At 39.3% G+C, this 22,060-nt stretch overlaps 1 protein-coding gene and 1 long non-coding RNA gene across 7 annotated transcripts in view; one reads left to right on the top strand and one right to left on the bottom strand.

Annotated features, from left to right (window-relative positions):
• Positions 1-13,038, bottom strand: part of ZNF800 (zinc finger protein 800) — a 46,947-nt gene extending 33,909 nt beyond the window's left edge. For 2 of the 6 annotated variants that reach the window (XM_045576530.1, XM_036426001.2), the window contains exons 1-3: positions 12,890-13,038; positions 12,276-12,394; positions 5,421-5,516 (exon numbers count right to left, since the gene is read on the bottom strand). In XM_045576530.1, coding sequence (XP_045432486.1) covers positions 5,421-5,516; positions 12,276-12,336 — 157 coding nt within the window. In that variant the 5' untranslated portion in view covers positions 12,337-12,394; positions 12,890-13,038. Of the gene's footprint in view, positions 1-5,420; positions 5,517-7,496; positions 7,810-12,275; positions 12,395-12,889 lie in introns of those variants that run through there. The other 4 variants (XM_045576518.1, XM_045576520.1, XM_045576514.1 and 1 more) reach the window with 4 other exon arrangements.
• A 2,309-nt stretch (positions 13,039-15,347) lies between these two features.
• On the top strand, positions 15,348-20,709 carry LOC123651759. The gene is made up of 3 exons (XR_006740665.1): positions 15,348-15,594; positions 17,168-17,172; positions 20,687-20,709. It is a non-coding gene; the product is annotated as an uncharacterized LOC123651759 (long non-coding RNA).
• Positions 20,710-22,060: the final 1,351 nt, after the last annotated feature.

Raw genomic sequence — 22,060 nt, forward strand, 5'->3', positions numbered from 1 at the left:
TTATTGAACACCTATTAAATACTAAGTACAATGTTATTATTCACTAGAGACATGAAAGTGAAGTGTATGATCTATGCCCTTGAGAAACTTCCAGACTACTATAATGGTTGCTCTCCTAGGAATGTAGCCCCAAATAACATACTTTGAATATGAATTCAAAAAACAACAAATTAAACAAATAAATCTATTTTTTATTCATTCAAAAACTATTTGATCTTTAAAATATCTAGATTGTAAAGTTCTTACAGTTGCTATGAAACAACAACAAACAAAAAAGGCATTCCCTTATAAATCTCTGATAAATCACAAGTCCTTTGCTTACAGAGACAGAACTGAGGCATATCACCCAGTCACAGCTTATACTAAACTGACATTAATGTTACTTTAAGTAGCAAAAAAAAAAAAAAAAAGACCTTCAAAGAAGGAAAATGACAATAGCAAATATACAAAGCTAATTCTCATTTTCGCTACAATTTATTCCTCCTTAAAAGATGCTGTTCCTTGTACATAGCAGTATTGTATTCTATAGGGCAGATTCTTTTTCCAATAATACATATTATCTCTCTTTACAATATTACACATTTCAAGAATTCAGAAAGATGTCAACTTCATATTAAACCAATTTTAAATACTGGACAAAGTTATTATCCTTATCTTTCTCCCTATTTTTCTATTTCTAACCTCAGGACAATCCATAGCTCCTTTGCCTCTACCATAAGACTAAAAGACTAAGAAAGTCCATTTTAATAAATGTCTCATGAAAGTATAAATATTTTTGTTATTTAAATACTTATTTCAGTTTAAGGAGAAAGCTCAGGAAGGAAGGTAGCTAAAAAAAAAATGTGAACAGAAAGAAGGAAATCTGAATACAGCAGTTACAGAAGTGATTTTAGAGGATAAAAGCCAAGGCAAGGCTCTAGCAAAGGACAGGGCACAGTAAAGGTGGTACCACAAGTCAGGGATTCAGAGAAAATGACATGTCTCCAATCACCCAACCATCAGGGATGTCAGAGTAGAAAATCTGTCAGAAGAAGCAAAACAGAGAGTTTTCTTAAAAATAAAAAAGGGGGGGAGGGGAGAGAGAAAGGGAGATATCTATGGACAGATGTCAAACAACAGTGGGATTGTATTATTAATAAAGCAAAGATATATAATATGCACACTTGGCTACCATTTGTATCATGAAGAAAATGAGGGATATATGCATAGAAGGTCTCTGGAAGACACAAACCATGTAGCAGTGGTTGCCTGAGAAAAGAGAAACTTATTTTTATGTATCATTTTGTACTTCTTTATTTTTTTTAAACCACAAGCACAATTTAAAAAAAAAAATCTATTCAAATTAATTTACAAGTCAAGCACACTGAAATAAAGAGCTGTCAGAGGTAAAGAAGGATTTGTAATTTAAAGTCAGGGGGAAAAAAGACCAAAGCAAAAGCTGAAATGTGAGGCAAAAAGAATGGGTCACAATTGGTCAAGCAGTCAGTAGTACAGCACACATGGGGTTGGGTGGACCTAAAAAATGAGTCAACTCCTTCCTCAGCCTTTTATGAACTTCCAGCTTGGGTAGGAATAAATACCAGGTCACGGACAGCCCAGTGTAGGCAGGAGAAGGTGAGTCACTTAAATAGAGATGATACCATAGCTGGAAATAATTATCTGAGCTTGAAGATAAAGGTACAATAGATATCCTAATATGACTACTGCCAACCTGACTTAGCCTCTGTAGGGTTGACAAGAACAAAAGCAAGGACTTCACAGTTTTATCTTCAAATATCTGTCAAGATATATACCACCACCATGATAGTTCTTTAAACGCAATGTGTGTGACCCAGCTTATTAGAAAGAGATGAGTTACTCAATGTAGGCTTATAAGTAGAGGAACTGGGAAGAACTTGGAAATCTCAGGTAGGAAGGGATCTCAATCTCTTCAAACTTCCATTTCACCTCCCAAGGTTTTAGTCAGACAGTAGCTTGAACACGTCAGTGCTAAAGAAGAGCTACCTCAATAAACTTTAATTATCCAGATATGTAAGAGATTATCTTGAAGAAATTAAAATTGCTTAGCTATAAGATACATTAATAAAGTAAAAAATTCCTTCTATTTGTTTTTAATACCATATTTTCCAGCATATAAGACGACCCCCTAATTTTACAGTTAAAACATAGATTTAGGCCTATAGTCACTGTATAAGACTACCCCCCACTTCCGAGGCAATACCAGTTCTTTTTTTAATAGACCGCCTCTCTAACTCAGCCAATCCAAGCAGGCTTTTTATGCATGCAAATTATACATGTTCTGTACCAGAAGCTACACTGTGTTCTAGTAAAAAGCCTGCTCAGATTGGCCAGAGTCAGAGAGGCAGTCTATTAAAAAAAGACTTGGTGTTGCCTCGGAAGTGGGGGGTAGTCTTATACAGCGAATATAGGCCTAAACCTATGGTTTAACTGTAAAATTAGGGGGTCGTCTTATTCGCCGGAAAATACGGTATGTTTTTATTTATTTCAGAGAGGAAGGGAGAAAGATCAATGATGACAGAGAACCATTGATTGGCTGCCTCCTGCACATCCCCAAATGGTTATCGAGCCCCCAACCCAGGCATGTGTCCTTGACTAGAATCAAACATGGGACCCTTCAGTCTGCAGGCTGACACTCTATCCACTGATCCAAACCAGTTAGGGCTGAGAAATTCCTTTTTAAATTCATAGTTTCCTTATACCAGTCAGCATATTTCTAAATCACCTCTAAATTAAATTACTGGGTAAAGAACTAAAATTATAGTATTTTCACAATTTACCTAAATAAAAAAATAACTGAGAAGGCAAATCTGTTGGGGATATTTTATTTTCTTATATATTTTTATTGATTTCAGAGAGGAAGAGAGAGGGAGAGAGAGAAATAGAACATCAATGATGAGAGAAAAATCATTGATCGGCTGCCTCCTGCATGCCCACTCTAGGGATTGAATCCCCAATAGGGGCATGTGCCCTGTTGGCAATCGAATTGTGATCTGTTTCATAGGTTGATTAATGCTCAGTCACTGAGCCACACCAGCCGGGATGCTGGGGACAATTTAAAAGGAACATACTACAACTTTCAGTCACTTTTCTTTAGCTTAAACCAGTGGTTTCCAACCTTTTCTTGGCCATGCCCCACCTAAGCTTCTCTAAAATCCTGATGTCCCCCCTCTATGACATATAATTCTTATTAAAAGTGAACTCCTTTTTGAGTAATAAGGAACACGGCACCCATGAAAGAGAAAAATAAAACGAAAGGACAGTTTAAGTACTGAGGAAGAAATCACTAAGAAATTGTTAATTAAAAAAAAAAAAGTAAAAACATGAAGTGATATGAAAAAATAGCAAATAAAGTTTCAAAACATAATAGAGAACTAAAATGTATAAATATGTCACAATATATATTTACATACTGTGTATGAGGCCCCTAGAACCATAAGAAATGCAAAAAATTCACTGTTAATAACTCATTCTCAAACTGCCCCCCTTAAAAATCAAATTGCCCCCAGTGGGGCATCTGCCCCACATTGGGAACCACTGACTTAGACAGTAAAGAAATGGCAAATACAGAAAACAGATATGACCACAGTTCAACAAGAAAACAAATAATTTCATTTTATATATTCATCTTTCAAAGTTAAAAAATATATACTTTTTGAGTACAGGATCTTGCTAAAAAGGTATATTTTACAGGACAAAGCATTTATGAATGAACCAATTCTAACTTCTTAATCAAATAACACTATAAAACTGAAGTAGTAGAAAACAACCTTATTAATTCCATATTATGAATTTTTAAATAGTGTGAAATGCTACTACCTTCATTTCCATGATAAAAGAACAAAAAAAATTATCGTTATACTAAAAGTAGCTAACAGAAACTCTTACTATAAACAGAAACTAACCATTCTGTTATGCCAGAAATATATTTAAATCTAGTCCCTAATAACTACAATTTTTTTATAAAAATATATTTTATTGATTTTTTACAGAGAGGAAGAGAGAGTTAGAAACATTGATGAGAGAAAATCATCGATCAGCTGCCTCTTGCACCAACCTCACCGAGATGTGCCCGCAACCGAGGTACATGCCCTTGACCGGAATCGAACCCAGGACCTTTCAGTCCGCAGGCTGACACTCTATCCACTGAGCCAAACCGGTCTCGGCAATAACTATATACAATTTTAATTGTATTTACCATAGGAGAATTTAGCCTATCAATTATTATTAGCCAAGGGTAATTATCAAAAGTAAAAAACAACAACAAAAAACACCCTAGGTTATACCACCAACCAACCTGAGCACAGACATATGGTATATACACAATATTTACTGAATTAAATATACATAAAAGCAATACCAGGAGGACTATAGATGAAAAGTATAATGGATCTTAAAGATATCCATTAAAGAAAAAAAACTTTTTAGATTAAGAAACAATTTATTTCTTAGAATCCTAAAATAAACTAAATATATGCATTTTTCCTAACAATGTTTTAAAAACAAGTACATCAAAAAATTTCTCATCGATACAAAACATGTGGTTGCACAAAAATTATCTTTTTGAATCTCAGTATATTTTCATTAAGATAAATAATAATGTAAGTTAATATTTACCTTAATAATTTCATTATGATAAATAAATAACAAAAGATAATCCTTCAAGTCTCCATCAGTTTGCTTGTTCATATTTGACTCAACAGTCTACAATGTCAGAAAGCCAAATCCACTTGAGGTGAACAAGTGAATCATTAAGAATCAAAACAAGTTGAGATCTTACTGATAAATAGATTTCAATCATTTATATGTAGTAAGCATCATCTCCTTAAAGCACTGAACTACAACTACACAATACACTTATGTATCTAATTATAATCTAATGGGAGGAAAAAAAACTAAACAAATGTAACTGACTTAATTTAGCCATTTTGTGCTCTATTACAGATATTCAAACTCTATACACTCCAGGGTTACACAGAAGGTGAGTCACAGAGATGATAAAGTAATTAATCTAGGACAAGTGACATCTCAGACACTGTAAGTAAATAACCCACTCTTCTAAAATTTATAAAAACCCAATTACTACTGCCCTTTGAGAGTTTATAAGGAACATGTCAAAAAATAACAATGAATCTTTTATCAGCAGTTATACAACATAATATATTCCTTTAAACCATACTTTATTTTAAATAAACCATAAGTTTATTTTTTAAATAAATATGTAATATATAGTACTGAAAAAGAATCTCTAGGTCACATATTAATTCATCCACTTAAAAAATACATTAAAATATATTATAAAAGTGTATACATTTTAACTTAAAAAAATATTTCTAAAGATTTCTAGGTAGTTTTTAACTACTGTGTGAAGACTGAAAAAATACATCCTAAATCATTCATACCTGATCGAAAGCACTCAATTATTTGTTGAATACCAGATTTGGATGTCTGTAGTGGTTGCTGTAACAAAGGAGCATCTCCAGGTTCCAGGATATAAACTACATGAAAGACAAACACCCACCCCAATCCCCACAAAAAAGGGTTATTTAAATCATTTACTATTGAAGTAAAACAATGGTTTGCTACAATCATGTAAAAGACAATCACACTTGTATATATTTCATCATCATCTTTGTAAGAGAAAATGGGGGAAAATAACTAAAACCATTCTTAATTTAAAGCTAAAATAAGATTACCTAAAGCTAGATAATAAGCTTAAATGCAAAGATTGTCCTATCTTGGTATTATTTAATACATATTTAGCATGTTTGCCTTTTTATTGTCCTTAAGAGGAACCACTATATTTAACCAAAGTTTTAGGGCAATGATGGCCTAACCACACCTCATAAACCATTCCAAAACCCCCTGGACAATCTAGCACAGCTCTATGGGCAACTGTGAGAGCAAAATTCAATAAACACTGCCTAACGAAAGAACTGGTCACAATGACAGATGTATAAGAATGTTCACTGCACGATGAGTGATTAAAAAAAACAACTGTGGTACATTTATACCATGGAATACTATGCAGCAGTAAAAAAGAAGAATCTCTTACCCTTTGAGATAGTATGAGGGACCTGGAGAGTATCATGCTAAGTGAAATAAGTCAGAAAAAGATAAGTATCACATGATCACACTCATATGTGGAATATAAGTAATAAAATAAACTGATGGAGTGGATCCAAAGACCCGAAGCATGGAACAGAGTGCAGAATCTCAGAGGAAAGGCGGGGGAAGTGAGTGAGTAGAAGGTAATCAACCAAAAACCTTGTACGCATATATGCATAACTCATGGACATGGGGGTTGGGGGTTCAGAGGAGTCATTGGGGGGGAAATGGGGTATATGTAATACTTTTAACGATTATTTTTAAAAATAAATTTAAAAAAAGAATGTTCATTGCAATGAACAGAGTGCTGTTCATTGCAGCACTCTGTAGCACTGTAAATAATTGAGAAAAATTTCAACAACTTAAGAGTCTCAAAAAGAACCAGACTAAGTAAATATACACCCATACATCAGAATCTGATTACTGTTAGAAAGCATGAGCTAGATCTACATATACTGACAACAAAGGATATCAATAGATTATTAAGCAATAAAAAACGGGTTATAGAATATCTCATTTATATTAATATTCATTTTTTTAAAAATATATTTTATTGATTTTTTTACAGAGAGGAAGGGAAACGTCGATGAGAGAGAAACATCGACCAGCTGCCTCTTGTACAGCCCCTACCAGGGATGTGCCCGCAACCAATGTACATGCCCTTGACCAGAATCGAATCTGGGACCTTTCAGTCCGCAGACCGAAGCTCTACCACTTAGTCAAACCGGTTTCGGCTTAATATTCATTTCAACACATACCCAAAGAAATAAATTTAACATATACTTGTATATGTAATCACAAAAGATCTGATGAGTTACCAACAAAACTTAAAGGTTCTGTTAAGGTGGCAATTGTTTTTTTAATTAGTTTCAGAGAGGAAGGGAGAGGGAGAGGGAGAAAGATAGAAAAATCAATGACAGAGAATTACTGGTCAAGCCAGCAACTCCAGCATGTGACCAGAATTGAACCTGGGACCCTTCAATCTACAGGCCGACAGTCTATCCACTGAGCCAAACCAGCCAGGGCATAGGTGGCAATTTTCACTTTCTGCCTCACACTTCACTAGTACTTTTATATGTGTGCATTTGAGAAAGTATACATTTTTTATATTAGATAAAAATATTCCCATTTAAAAAAATTTTTTTTTTCATATACAGAGATTTAGATGATCCCTGCTTTCCACAACTCTCAGATTAGCTGTATAAATATGCAATAAATTAGATAATGGTAATATGAAACAAGGTAATGAAAAGGAAAACTGAATTTTCTATCATATATCCAATAAAGAGAGATAGTTATGTTGGAGAAAACCAGCCACTTTAATTACCTCTTTTTTTAATGTTATAATGTTTTATTCAACTATTAATTACCATGTTCACCCAGGATCATCTGCTCAGTGTGGGAGATAAGGATGGTTACTTCAGTCCTGTGTGCTGCTACTACTTCAGGCCTGGGTTTAGACAGCATTTAGCTCTCTGATAAGGGGCTAAAGCCTGCAGTCCTATGTATATAGACTCTGCAGCCTTAGATTCTTTTAGGCTTGTGCTCAGTGTACACAAATGGCAGGAACTGTCTCAAAACCAAGCCATTTCATTAAGCAAAATGTTCCTAATTTTAAGAGACATTATGGGGGTATTTTAAATTAATTCAGAACATAAAAAAAAATACAACTTTTTTTTTCTCATTAATTTCAGAGAGGGAGAGATAGAAACAATGATGAGAGAAATCAGATTGGCTGCCTCCTGCACACACACACATACCCGCACTGAGGATGGAGCCTGCAACCTGGGCATGTGCCCTTTCCTGGAATCCTTCAGTCCACAGGCTGCCACTCTACCAACTGAGCCAAACTGGCTAGGGCCACAAATACAACTCTTGAGAACATCTGACACTGGCACTAACTGTGCTGATTGAGACACCAGACCTGGACTGTGTTGAAATTCTCTTTCTGCCATTTACTAGATACAACCAGGGAAAATGAAAATCTCTGACCACTCTTTTCTCATCTCTAAAATGGGGATAGCCAAAGTACCTAAATAATAGGACTGTATGAGAATCAAATTAGCTAAGAGAGGTAAACTGACTAAAAAAGAGCCTGGGATATACTTAGTGCTCAATAAATTTTCTATCCCCATCACCATCATCATCACCACCACCACCACCACCACCACCACCACCATCACCACCACCACCAACCACCACCATCACCATGTACAAAATCGATTGCTTTCCTGACACCAAAAACTGAAATATTTTCCAAAATCTAAGAGACGTAGAATTCAACCCTTAGAGAACCAATATCAGAAGTTTGTAAATAGACTGGTGATAACATTTATTTGGATTAGATAGATCTCTTTCCAGTATTTGTACTTGGTAACTTTTTAAAAATAGTAGTAACTACAAAAGAGAAGGTAAAATTTGGATAATTTTAAAGAACCAAGCTTCAAGGTCTGGCTCTGTGACAAGAATCTAGAAAGGGAGAATGAAAAAACAGCAATGAATAGGGGAAAGATGAAGGGGAAAAAAATGGAAACTTCTCCTTAGAGCCCCCTCTCATCTAGGCACATGCTCCAGAAAACTTTCTATAATATATCAACTTCCATTTCCATGTGACAACATCTGACTTCAAAGCTAAACTAAATTTTGTTACCCATCACTTTCAAACACTGCTATCACTAGAACTCATATACCTCTTAAGATACCATTCAAAATAACCCCAGGAATAGCTTAGTTATGTAAGGACACATCCACTTGTATACACATCTGTGTAGTTCCCATTTAAGAAACTAGTCTTTCTTCATTAATACAAAAAAACTTATTAATATTTTCATTAAATTTTTTACATATCCTATTATCCCCTCCCAAAATCAGGTTCTATAACCATTTAGGAAAAACAAAACAAACAACATCTCCCTCCAACCAAAAATACAAACCCTCAGAAGTTAGCATCTTTCTTTACATCCTTCCAAGAACACACTTTCGGAATAAAGATACCTACTTTTGTAGAGTATTGATTGTCTCTTACCTTAAAACAAGCCCCTTAAAAGATCCTTCTACTAATCATGTCTGGGAGTTGCTTTCAAATAATAGAGGGTGATGGAGCAGTTGGAGGGTGTAGGAGGAAATCATGGGGAGGGGAGAATAGACATGAAAAGAGATTGTCCATATATTGTTAACTGACGGGAGTTGTGCAATGGTTACATCAGGTTCCTTATACCATCTCCGTACTTTTGAATGTTTAGAAATTTCTATAGCAAAAAAAAAAAAAAAAATCTTAAAATATAACTAAGGTACTGGCCAGTGTGGCTCAGTTGGTTGGAGCACAGTCCTGTACCAAAACGTGGCAGTTCGATTCCCAGTCAGGGCACATAACCAGGTGTGGGTTCCATCCCTGGTCCTGTGCATACGGGAAACAACCAATCTATGTTTCTCTTTCTTTCCTTATCCTTCTCTTTTCAACTCTAAAATCAATAAACATATCCTCGAGTGAGGATTTTTAAAAAGTTTTAATAAAAAAATAATAACTGCCCAGAAGGTGTGACTCAGTGGTTGAGCATCAACCTATGAACCAGGTCACAGTTCAACACCCGGTCAGTGCCCAAATTGCAGGATCAACCCCCACTGGGGGGACAAGCAGGAGGTAGCTGATCAACGATTCTCTCTCATCATAAACATTCCCATCTCTCTCTCCTTCCTCCCTCTCTGAAATCAATATAAATATATATATGTATTTTTTTAATAACTAAGAAAATACATATACTGACAGGTTTACAATGCCACCTTTCACTACAAATTGACCCATCCTATTCAAGCCTCCTCAGAAACACACTGCTCTCATCCAAGGAACTTACCCACTATTCATAATCCAAACCAGGACAGACTTCTCAGGAGAGCCAATTAAAGAATGTTTCAAACATCATGCAACTTTTATCATAATATATTCCTCTCAGTGCTGGAAACATCCTCCCACTCAGCACCTACCTTCCTCTGAAATAATGTCAATTAACTACCCTATAAATTAACAAACTTCTAGCTTTCCATTGAACTAAATGCTCAAAAAGTATTTAATTACTATAACTAAGAAATCAAAGAAACACCAACTACTTTTGACCTGCGAGTCTGAAACAAAAACTGCATGGAAAGCTTAGGGTAAAAGAAAGTTGAAATGTTTTAATTAACTCAACTTGTCTGATTTCTTGTTAAGGGGGGGGGGGGGGGGGGGGAAAGAGTCATAAAAGTTCTAATACAGATTTAAAAGTTCAACTCTACAGCCCTGGCTGACATGGTACAATGGTTAGTGTGCCCACCCAAGGGCATACCTGAATTGCAGGTTGGATCCCAGGCCAGGTCAGGCCTCATGCTAATCAATGTGTGTCTCTCTCACATCGATGTTTCTCTCTCTCTCTTTCTCTTGTGTGTGTGTGAGTGTGTGTGTCTCCCCTCTCCCTTCATCTCTTCTAAAAAAGATAGAAAAAAATATCTTTGGGTGAGGGTTAACAAAAAAAAAAAATTCAACTCTGGAAAGCATCTTTAAGATGACATTAAAGTCTCTAGAAAATTTTAATCACCAGAATACACTAAATAAGATATGGTCATCTTTAATTTGTCTACCTCTTCCCACTCAAAAGTCCTATAGGGGAATGACCTTATCAGTTTTGTTCACCACTTACTAGTCTATTCCCATTGCCTGGAAAGTGTCTAGCCACCTAGCTGGTGCTCAATAACAACCTGTCAAAAAAATGAATCAATTAAGTTCTTCTTGAATAAGATTATTTCATTTATTAATTCAACCTAAATGACTTGAAGTACTCTCAAAAATAAATAAATAAAAGGTCAGTGGGATACAAGGCATCACAGCCTTCTACTTCAAAACCAGTAAATTCCATTCAACACTTGCTAAAACAATCTTCACTTCAAATAATACACAAAATATGCAGAGTGAAAGAGTGCTGAAAGTTAACATGGGTAAGGGGACAGGCGAATGGAAACTGGATCCCATCGTGGATGGGATTCACTGTTTTATTAGCAGAGGTGAGTTATTACTGATTTTCAGCAAATCAGTGGGGATAGGGTCATTGTACAAAGTTTATTCTCCTGTATACCAAAGTTTTCTAAGAGCGTAAGTTCTTCCCCTTTACCATTGCCAATTTTTCCCATTCAGCAAAAGAGTGCTCTGAATTCTACTGTGATAAAACTGAGTACATTAGGGCAGTTAAAATTCTCCAGCAAAAAGCAAGCCAAAGCATAGCGTCCTAATAACTTTTAGGTAAAAAATAATAATACCTGCCTTTAACTAGAATAAATTAGCATTTATTTGGTGTGGAGGCAGTATGTACTCAGTGATTCCTTTTAAGTTGTACCTGTTTATGACAAAGCACATCCAATTTCTAAGTTGAAAAACCACCAACATATTTACACAAACCTCACATTTACCAAATTAAGGTTTTCTATGTATCCTTCACGAGACTACAAGAACCAAAATGTTCATTTCATAAATTCAACTTGTGAAAGTTCCACTGAATAAAATATCCTAGAAATACTTACGCATCCTACGCAAATTAACAGATTTTTTTTTTATTTTGCAATACAGCATGCTCTGTCCGAGAAAATGTTTAAAAGGTGGCATTTGGCAAAACCTGACTCTCCCAATAAGTTAAGTTCAACAAACTTTTTCTAGCTCTAACTAAACTCATTTTTAGACTCAAAAAGCGCTAGTCTCTGATCAAAATGCCTACGAAACTTAATTTTTTCAAGTTTAAATAAAACAACTTCCATGAAGACAAATACTAGTTTGTTACTAATTTTTTCCCCCCTTTCTCTTCCATTCTGAACATCTGCAGAGCAGGGGGTACACTAACTGGAGGCTGCCATGGGGTATACTAACTGGAAGAAAAAGAAAGGGTGATTGATCTTGTGGAAAAGATTTAAGGTGACACTCGCAGAACTTTTTTCAAGGGACCAGGCAAAGGGAGACCTCTTGTTTGTACAAGCATTTAGCTTCCCACTTAGTTTTATGCTCGGGGAAATTACAGCCTGCTCGCTTAGGAGGAGAAGGGGCCGGAGGAGAAGCGAGCTGGAAGGCGGCAGCAGCAGCAGGTAGAGCGGCTCTGACGGAGGACAGAGTAGCCGGAGAAGAAAGGGGTGTATACCTGGTTCACAGCATCCGTGGTGATGGTGGTCAGTCTGGCAGTATTTGTCCCTTAAAGGCATTTTCAGTGGGCGCGACCTACTTTCCTTTCACTGTGAGCAGCTCTTCATTGCGGCTTGGCTGCGGAGAGAAGCACGAACCAGTCACTCACCCTGAACTTCCTGGGGGGCCCTTTCCAGCCGCGTTCCCTTCGCCCGCCCTCAGCGGCCGGTCCCTCCGCGGGCCGGTCCCTTCTCCTGGAACCGAAAGGGCCAAAACGCACCAAGGCTTCCCGGGTCCGGGTCCCCCGTCCTCCCCGGGTCCCGCGCCCTGCCTACCCGGAAACGCAGCCCGGGGCGCGCAGCGCAGGACGCAGCGCAGGACGCAGGCCCGGCCGGCTGCGCGGGCGGCAGCGGCGGCCTCCGGGCCCCGGAGGGCGGGCGGGCGCGCGCGCGGGGACCAGGCGCAGGGCGCGGCGGCACGGCCGGCGCCGGGGCCCGCGGGCGGCCGGGGGGGGGGCGCGGCGGCCGGGGCGGCCCAGAGGCTGCTCCGCCGCGGCCGGCGCCACGGCCTCCCACCTCGCACGTGCCTCCGGGGGTCTCCCGTCCCCACGAACCCGGTGCGCCCAACTTACACTCAACTCCGAGGGCGGGCGGGCCGGCGGGCAGGCGGAAGGAAGCCAGGCCGGGCGGCGGCGGCGGCGGGGACAGCCCGGCGTGGGAGGCGGCTCCGGCCCCACCTGGCGCGGCCTCCGCGGACCACGCGAGGGGACCCCGCGGGCCGGGGCCCGACGCGCTTCCACAGAGTCCCCGCGGGCGCCGACGCGGAAGCGCCGCAGCTCACCGCGTCCCCCGCGGCCCGAGGCGGCGGCTCCCGGCGTCCCTCCGCGCTGCGCGGCTGGCGGGCGGCGCGCGGGCGCAGACAGTTGACAGGAGGAACCGCCCGCAGCAGCAGCCGCCGCGGCCGCCGCCACCGAAGGAGCCGGAGGAGCCGGAACCGGAGCGGCCAAGACCGGAGCAGCGCCTCCCCGGCGCAACGGCTGCCGCCGACGCCGGCTCCCCGACGCCGCTCCACCTGCAACGGTCCGGCAGGCTCTGGAGAGGGGCGGGGAGGACGGCGCGTCTCCGCGGCCGCGGGCCTTTCCGAGCAGCAGTTGTTTCTGGAAACTTTACGGAGTCGGTCTCGCTCTTTCTCCGGCCAACCCCCTCCCCTCCCCGGAAAGCCCTGCGCTACCGCCGCGGAGCGGACCAGAAGGAGAAGCAGAGAGTCTCCGGCGGCGGCGGCGGCGGCGGCGGGGAGCGGCGGACTGACCCCGGACGGAGATGGGGCGAGGGCAGGAAGTGACAAGCTCGCCGAGTGGGTGGGGGGGAGTGTGGCCGGCACGCCCGCCCGGGAGCGCCGCGCGCATGCGCCCGCCCGAGGCCCCCCGGCGGCCGGGCGGCGGGGCGAGGCGGCCGGGCCCGGGAGGGACCCGCGGGGGACGAGGGCGGCCGGGTCGCCGCCGGGGCCTCGCGACCGGCCATTCGCCTCGCGCTTCCTCCCCGCGGGGCCGTCCGAGCCGGAGCCCGGGCTGCGCGCGGAGCGGAGAGGAGGAGAGGCCTGGGCGCCCGGGAGACGGGGCCGCCCGCGCAGCCGCCAAACTGTTGCTGTCGCCGTCCTCCTTCGAGTGGAACCGAAACGGCGGGAAGGGCTGGCACCTGCGTGCGCCGGGCGTGCGAGGTGCTGACCCCGAAAAGGGGGTCGGTCGGTACCTTTGGAAAATGGAAAACGTAGACCTGCCCTCCCGCCAGGCATTTTGGTCGTGTGCCTGCCTCTCCCGACGTGGGGGTTCCTCTCAGGCCCTCGGGAGGAGAGCAGGCCGGTCGGAGTGGACGCCGGCGCCGCGCGGGGGAACCCGAAAGTGGGGTTGGGTCACGTGGGCGGTGCGCACCCCTTCCCTCTTCGGCGACCGCATCCCGCCTCCCGCCTGGAAAATCCCGGGGAAGACCCGAGCTGTCAAATTGAGCAAACCTGCCTGGGAACCCGAGAGCCACTTCCTCCGCCTTCTGCCAACTCCCGGATTGGAAATCTTCAAGAAACGCGTGTCAGGAAATCTTGAAGGCGGAAAAAGTCTATTCACTTGGTGTATGCCCCGCCCTCGAAGTCCATTGCGAACCTTACACGTAGACGTCTGAGCTGGCCGTTTTCGGGGTCCTGAAAAGGCGAAGTTGAGCCCACAGGCCCGGCGTGCATTCTGGAAGAGTCCACGAGTGACCGAAGCCCACTGTCACAATCCAAAGGAGAGCTTGTAGCAGGCCCAGCCGTGGACACATTTGTCTTGAAAATATGGAATGGAGCATTTGCATTCGTCTTGGGGGGGATTGTAGCAGTTTGTGGGGTGACAGGAAAAGGATAGGAAAATTTAACTTTTTAAAAGGAAGTCCATATACTGTACCTTCTAAACACGCTAACCAGTGACATAGATAATATGTTTGCTTTTTTTCGTGTTTTTTTTTAAATGTTTTTATTGATTTGAGAGAAAGAGCAATCCATGAGAGAGAAATCATTGACTGCTTGCCTCATGCATGCCCCCTGTTGGGGGATTGAGCCTGCGCATGCCCTGACCAGGAATAGAACTACCCAGCCTGTGACCCTTTTAGTGCATGGGTTGGCACTCAACCAACTCAGCCACATTGGCCAAGGCGATTTTTTTTTTTCTGTTCCATTTTTAAGAAACATCACGCATCAAACTATAATGTAACGAAATGTCAATTTGTAAATTAATGTAAAATAAATTTTGAAATGTCCATATGGAGATGTTTGTTATACAGCCAATAAAAATCACATTTTATACAATATTTAATTGTATACAATATGCTTAAGCAAAAAATAGTGAAAGCCGAAACCGGTTTGGCTCAGTGGATAGAGTGTCGGCCTCTGGACTGAAAGGTCCCAGATTCGATTCCAGTCAAGGGCATGTACCTTGGTTGCGGGCACATCCCCAGCGGGGGGGGTGTGCAGGAGTCAACTGATCAATGTTTCTCATCGATTTTTCTAACTCTATCCCTCTCTCGTCCTCTCTATAAAAAATCAATAAAATATATTTTTTTTAAATAATAATGAAAAAGTTTCATGTGATAACTGGAATTATAAGTGATTTCTATTTGACATTGTATATCTTGGTAAAATTTGAAGTGAACTACTTCATTTTTGGAGGACTTTTCCTACTTTTATTTAATAAGCATTTTTATCACAAATTAAAGTTTTAATGTACATTTTAACTTTCTATAAACCTGAAAAGGCATTGCTTCAGATATGTGACTTATTAATATTTTCTATATATAAATAAAAATGTTTCCTGAGTAAATGCAGTGTTATTTTTACCTTCTAAGTAGTTCTGATGAGAGAGTTCGCCAAATTGCTTGCTAATAAAATAAGTTTTCAACCACTTTTGAAAATTTAGATAAGATGGGAATGTGCTTGTGGGTAAAACAGATGTTAAATGCTAAGTCATAGAATTTTATTTTTTAGGGAATTATTTATTTTGGACAGTATTTAGAGAAAAAAAATTTAGAACTGTTGGCCAGATACAAATAGCACTAAGTCAACCAAAGATAAAGCCTACTTCCATGGCGGTTTCGCATAGCAGTTAGATGCTCAGGTTCTAGAATCAAATAGATGTAGGGTTAAATACAAACTCCTCTCATTGGTGATGGGATCTTATTCTTTCTAGACTATGGCTTCCTCATCCGGAAAATGAGGATACTGTATTAGTTTCTAGTTCATGGACTTGAATGATTTAGGATTAACAAAGATAATATTTGTACATTGTCCTGCACATAATTGTACATAAATGTTCAATCATAGAATTTTAAAGAGGAAAAGAAACGATGGAAATTATCTAGTAAACCTTACTTCATAGGTGAGAAAACCAAAATCCAGAGAGATTAAGTGATTTGCCAAAGGTCACACTGAAACAGATCCATGTCTAGAATCTAAATTATTCTTTTAACATAGCAATACTTCTATTTGACATATGTTAATATGGCTTAAGCTTAAATATTAACCCATTGATGCTATCAACAATTCAATAAGGTATTTTTGCCCTTCATTCTATAAGTGGGGAAACTGAGACAAAGTAATTCATCAAGGTAAGTTACAGCTGATATACAGCTGAGCACACATTGAACCCCAGTATTATGGCTCTGGAACTCATGACCTTAGGCATTATGCTATATTTTGTGTACTCCATTGTCTACCCTATGCCATAGCTGTTTTTTATCACACTGTGTAGAAAGATGAGCCAGTAGATCCTGCCGGTTGGAAGATACTAAAATGCTATGTACAGCCCTCACCAGGTGGCTCAATTGGTTGGAGCATCGTCCAGTGCACTAAAAGGTGCAATTTTCATCAGGGCACAACCTAATGTTTCTCTCACATTGATGTTCCATCAATTTTTACAAAACCATTAAAAATGCTATGTACAAGTTCATGATGTGAAAATGGAGTTGCTCAAATCACAATTCTATTGGAATTTCGCAGGGCTTTAGAGTTTAAAGAGACTTTGACCATCATGTAGAATATTGCCCTACCTCTGAAAACACTGAGCACAAACCGTCCCAGAAAAATCATCTGTCCTCTTTTTTTCATGATGCACTGCAGCAACCATTGTGACACATTGCAGCTTTGAGGAGCTTTTTTTGATCCTTAATAGTTTAGAAGTACATCCCAATGATTGGTTAACCTAAGACTTCTACAGTTTAAAATTATTCTCTCATCAAGACAAGAGAATTCTAAAACAAACACACCACTGCAGCATAACAAGTTACCCTAGAATTAGCACCTTAAAGCCATTTTATGTGCTCTCAATTCTATAGATCAGTGATCTGGATTGGCAGTTACTTGAGTGGCATCACTTCCACCACATTTTGTTAGCCAAAGTAAACCAAACGGCCAGCACAGATTCAAGAATTGGGGAGGGAGATTCCCCTTCTTGATAGGAAGAACAACAAAAGTCATATTTCAAAGGGATATGGACATATATGAATGGGAAGACTTGTTGCATACAACTTGTCACAATATGTAATTACTTCCAAGAACAATAGTAGTTAATTAAAGCTACTGGTTTTTTTAATGCTTGCTTATGCCTTTAAAAACATCAAAACAAGAAATGCTAGTCAAACTTTAAGCTCAATTTGGTAGCCTTGTGTGGATAGCCTTTTGTGATTCCTTAACTTTGATCACTAGATTTCTTTTTATCATTTTTTTGCTTTCTGTAAGCTTTTTCCTACTTGTTCTAAACAGATTCCACTAAAACAGCAACAACAACAACAAAAAAAATCAAGTTGAAGTGATTATTGTTCCTAAAGAACATATATACGTTGGTCCAGATTTTGCTATTTTTTATTATAACATGGCATTTTACAACACAAATCATTAAATTCATAATTATGTACAAATAAAATTATGGACCACAAGAGAGTTTAAAAGGGGCCATAGAAATTTTTATTTAGGACAAATATTAAACTGTTGATCTATTATCAACTATTTAAAGCTTAACACCCAATAGTGTGCAAATAACATAAGAAAAAGAAGACAATGTTTTTCCCTAAAATGTTTATTTTTAAGAGGGAAGGGAGTAGTTGCCCCTGGGTTGCTACCTGGAGATAAGCTGCCCACTAGTAAACCCTGACATGGACTGTGTCTTCCATTCCTGGTGCTAAAGGCACACACACTTAGGTCTTGCTAGCCAGATGACAGTGCATGCACCATGCTGACATGTGGGTAAACCTTACAAATTTTCCATTCAGATAGCATTTAAGTGAATTCCATAATAAATGCTTTTCAGGTAAACATCTTTGGGAGGGGAGAGGGTTTGAAGGGATTGAGCAAAATAGAAAAAACAAACAAACAACAACAAAAAAAACTTGTGATGACTTTGGGGAGGAGGAAGTAGAAGAGGAGATTTGAATAAATGGTGATGGGAAAATAATAAATGAAAAATACTTTTTATTATAGTGGAATTGTAAGTAAACCTGTATTATAATTTTGTTGTTGAACTCAGACAATGGGCTAAGTGCTTTCTAGTTTTTCACTGAATCTTTACAAAGATTCTGTATTAGATATCCCATTTTACAAATGAGGAAACAGATCATTAGTGTCTGGGATAAAATTTAAATGCAGGTCTATCTGATTGCAGATCTTTTTGCCTCAAGTTATTTATTTATATATATATATTCTGATTATTTCTAAAATTTTATCTCCAGCTCAGACCTGTCCCTGATGTCTCTAAGCTCTATTTCTAACTACCCATGAGATAGACCATCTGAATTTCCTCAGCATCTCATAATTAGCTGGACCCAACTGGACTTACCTTCTCACCAAACCTGTTCTTCCTCTTCCAAAATCTAACCAACACTGTTGCTGTCTATTCAGGCTAGTAAGGGAGAAGCCTTGGGGTCAGAGAGGAGTGTATGCAAAGATGCAAAGTAATGTCAGTTACTTATGTACACGGTTTCTCTTCTCAGCCCAGCCTAACCTATCACCATAAATACTTGGTTAGACCTCAGAAAGGTATAGGAAATACAATTTCCTCTCTCCATATATACCATCCATCTTCTACTCCAAAACCTCCTTGCAATCACTACTTCTACCGTCTCCCTAAGACCAGTCTCCCCTTCACTCCATTATTCCACACTACCAACAGAATAATAATCAAAACAAATCAAATACTACTACTCTTCAATTTAAAATCCTTGTTGACCAATTTTCTACATGAAGAAAGTTAAATCTTAAGAAGCATTAGTAAAAAAAGAGTATGTGTTTTGTTGGGAGTCCAAAGAACTTGGGTGTTAGTCCTATCTTCATCACTCCTGAGTTCTGAGTCTTTAAGCAAGTGAGAAACTCTTGGGTCTCAGTTGCTTCAGCTGCATGCTACTTGCAGTGTTGGGAGAAATCAATTAATGAATAAAGCACCCAAAATAACCTAGAGCGCAGTACAGGGAATAATTATAATAAACACTTATGGTACCCGGCCCTCCCACACCTTCACAACTTGATGCACCAAACACACTGATTTCCCATCTTTTGCAGAAATCCTCAAAGCAAACAGTTAAATTGGGTGGGGAGTGTGGCCTACAAGGGAACTTTAGTTAGAGATGATAGGGTGTTAGTTATGTGGGTGTGTCCCTTGGTTGAAGCAACTATTAAAATAATAGAATAGTGGTTACCTTTGAAGGAAGGAGATGGTTGGGAAGTGTACTGGAGAGGAGTGCCAACTTTGGGGTTACTAGCCATTTTATAGATCTGGACATCAACTATCATTGCATATCCATTTGCTTGGTAATAATTCAATAAGCTGATAGTGGTGCACTTTTATAAATCTGTGTAATACTTTACAATAAAAATATTTTTAAATATAATAGTTAACTTAGGCTCTAATGCCTCTGAGCTAAATCTAGCATAAAATTAGAAATGACTATTGAACTGTACGAGGCTTTGCACATGCCACTCCTCCTGCCTGGAAATATCCTTCCCCTCCACCTGGAAAACTCTTACTCATTCTTCAAGACCCATTTCAGCTGTCGCTTCTGTGAAACTAGTTTCCACAGACAAATAATTGCTCCATCTCCCTGCTCCTGTTGTACCTCATCCTGATTAAATGCCCGACTCTCCCATTAGTTTGAATTTATCAAGAAACAGACCATAATTCATTCCTCTTTGTTTTATCATCATATAGCATACAACTGGGCACATAATAGGCAACCATTGAAAGTTACTGGATGGGATTAAATGAATACATTTTCATTTTAATTGGGCTAGAAGAAATACTGACAACATTCATTCTTTCAATGAACATAATAAGAAAACATGTAGGAAAAATAAATTCTAGTGGTTTGGTTTAGTTGGGCCCTTGGCCTAATAAAACATTCATTTTCTATGTAGAGAACAACTATACAAGGACAATGAAAGGAATGACTATTGTATAGAATTAATAATGCTATATAACATATACTATAACTGGACATTTAAAACTACTAATCATCCATCATGTAAAACCACTCATCATGATTTTGTTTTTGTTTTTATGAAGCTGGTTTTTTTTTAATTTGTTTGGTTTTCTTTAACTTACAATTCTGAAATAATTTAAAATTTAATAACAAATGGCAAGAATACAAATAATTTCCATACTCTACCCAGATTCACCATTTTTTTTTTAATTTTACATTTTGTCAGATTTGCATATATGTTCCCTCTCTCTCCCTTCTCTTTCTCTCACACATATATTTCTCTCTCCAAGTCCAAATACATTTGATTTTTTTTAACCATCTGAAGATGGGTTGCATATATCATCCCCCTTTATCCCTAATTACTTCAATGTGTATTTTCTGAAAGCAATGACATTATTCTTACATAAGAACAGTACAGTTATCAAATCCAAGAAATTTGCCCTAGCCGGTTTTGCTCAGTGGATAGAGTACTGACCCATGGACTTAAGTATCCTGGTTTTGATTCTGGTTAAGAGCATGTATTGCAGTTGCAGGCTCTATCCCAGACCCTGGTCAGGGTGCATGCAGGAAGCAACCAATTGATGTGTTTTTCTCACACCGATATTTCTCTCTGTCTCCCTCCCTCCTTTCCAATCTCTCTAAAAGCAGTGGGAAAATATCCTCAGGTGAAGATTAATAACAAAAAAAGAAATTTAATATTGATAGGATATTTTTGTTTAAATTTCAGTCTATATTATAATTTTGTCAGTTATACTGATAATGCCTGTTATGGATTTTTTTTTTTTTTTTTTTTTAGTCAATATAAGACCCAATGCAGTACCACATATTGCATTTAGTTGTCATGTCTATTTACTTTTGTTTAACCTGGAACCATTCTTCAGCTTTCTGTCGTCTTTTATGACAATAATATTTTGATTAATACAAGCCAGTTGTTTTGTAGAATGAGTTCATTTGGATTTGCCTAATGTTCTTCGTGATTACATGGTGTTTTTTTTAAAATATATATTTTATTGATTTTTTTTTTTTTTCAGAGAGGAAGGGAGAGAGAGAGTTAGAAACATCAATGAGAGAGAAACATTGATGGCTGCCTCCTGCACACCCCCTACTGGGGATATGCCCACCACCAAGGTACATGCCCTTGACCGGAATCAAACCTGGGACCCTTCAGTCCACAGGCTGATGGTCTATCCACTGAACCAAACTGGTTAGAGTTTATATGTTTTTAATGGAATGCAACATAAGTAATGTGATGTATTTCTTAGGATATGACAGCAAGAGACACGTAATATTTGTTATTAACTTTTTTATTGAGGTATAATTGACATGTAACATTATATTACTCTCAGATGCAAAACACAATGTTTCAAGATTTGTATATATTACAAACTTAGCAAATTCCAAATATACAATAGAGTATTAAAAACTATAGTCACCATGCTGCATATTACACCCCAGGATTGATTTATTTTATAGCCAGAAGTTTGTATATTTTTACCTCATTTACCCATTTCACCCAATCTCACCCCCTGCCTGTGGCAACCACCAATCTGCTGGCTGTGTCTATGAGCTCTGTTTTCTTTGACTTGGGGGTTTTGTTTTTTTAGATTTCACATGTAAGTGACACAAATATATTCTATGGTATTTGTCTTTGCCTGACTTATTTCACTTAGTGTAATACCCTCCAGGTTCATCCATGTTGTCTTATATGGCAAGATATCCTTCTTTTATGGATGAATAATATTTTATTTTATATACAGGGTGTCCCCCCCCCCTAAAAAAATGTACATATGCTTTACCAGCGGACAGCTCAATTTTGAAA

This window comes from Pipistrellus kuhlii, unplaced genomic scaffold, assembly GCF_014108245.1.
Source record: "Pipistrellus kuhlii isolate mPipKuh1 unplaced genomic scaffold, mPipKuh1.p scaffold_m20_p_10, whole genome shotgun sequence".
NCBI classification, from domain to species: domain Eukaryota; kingdom Metazoa; phylum Chordata; class Mammalia; order Chiroptera; family Vespertilionidae; genus Pipistrellus; species Pipistrellus kuhlii.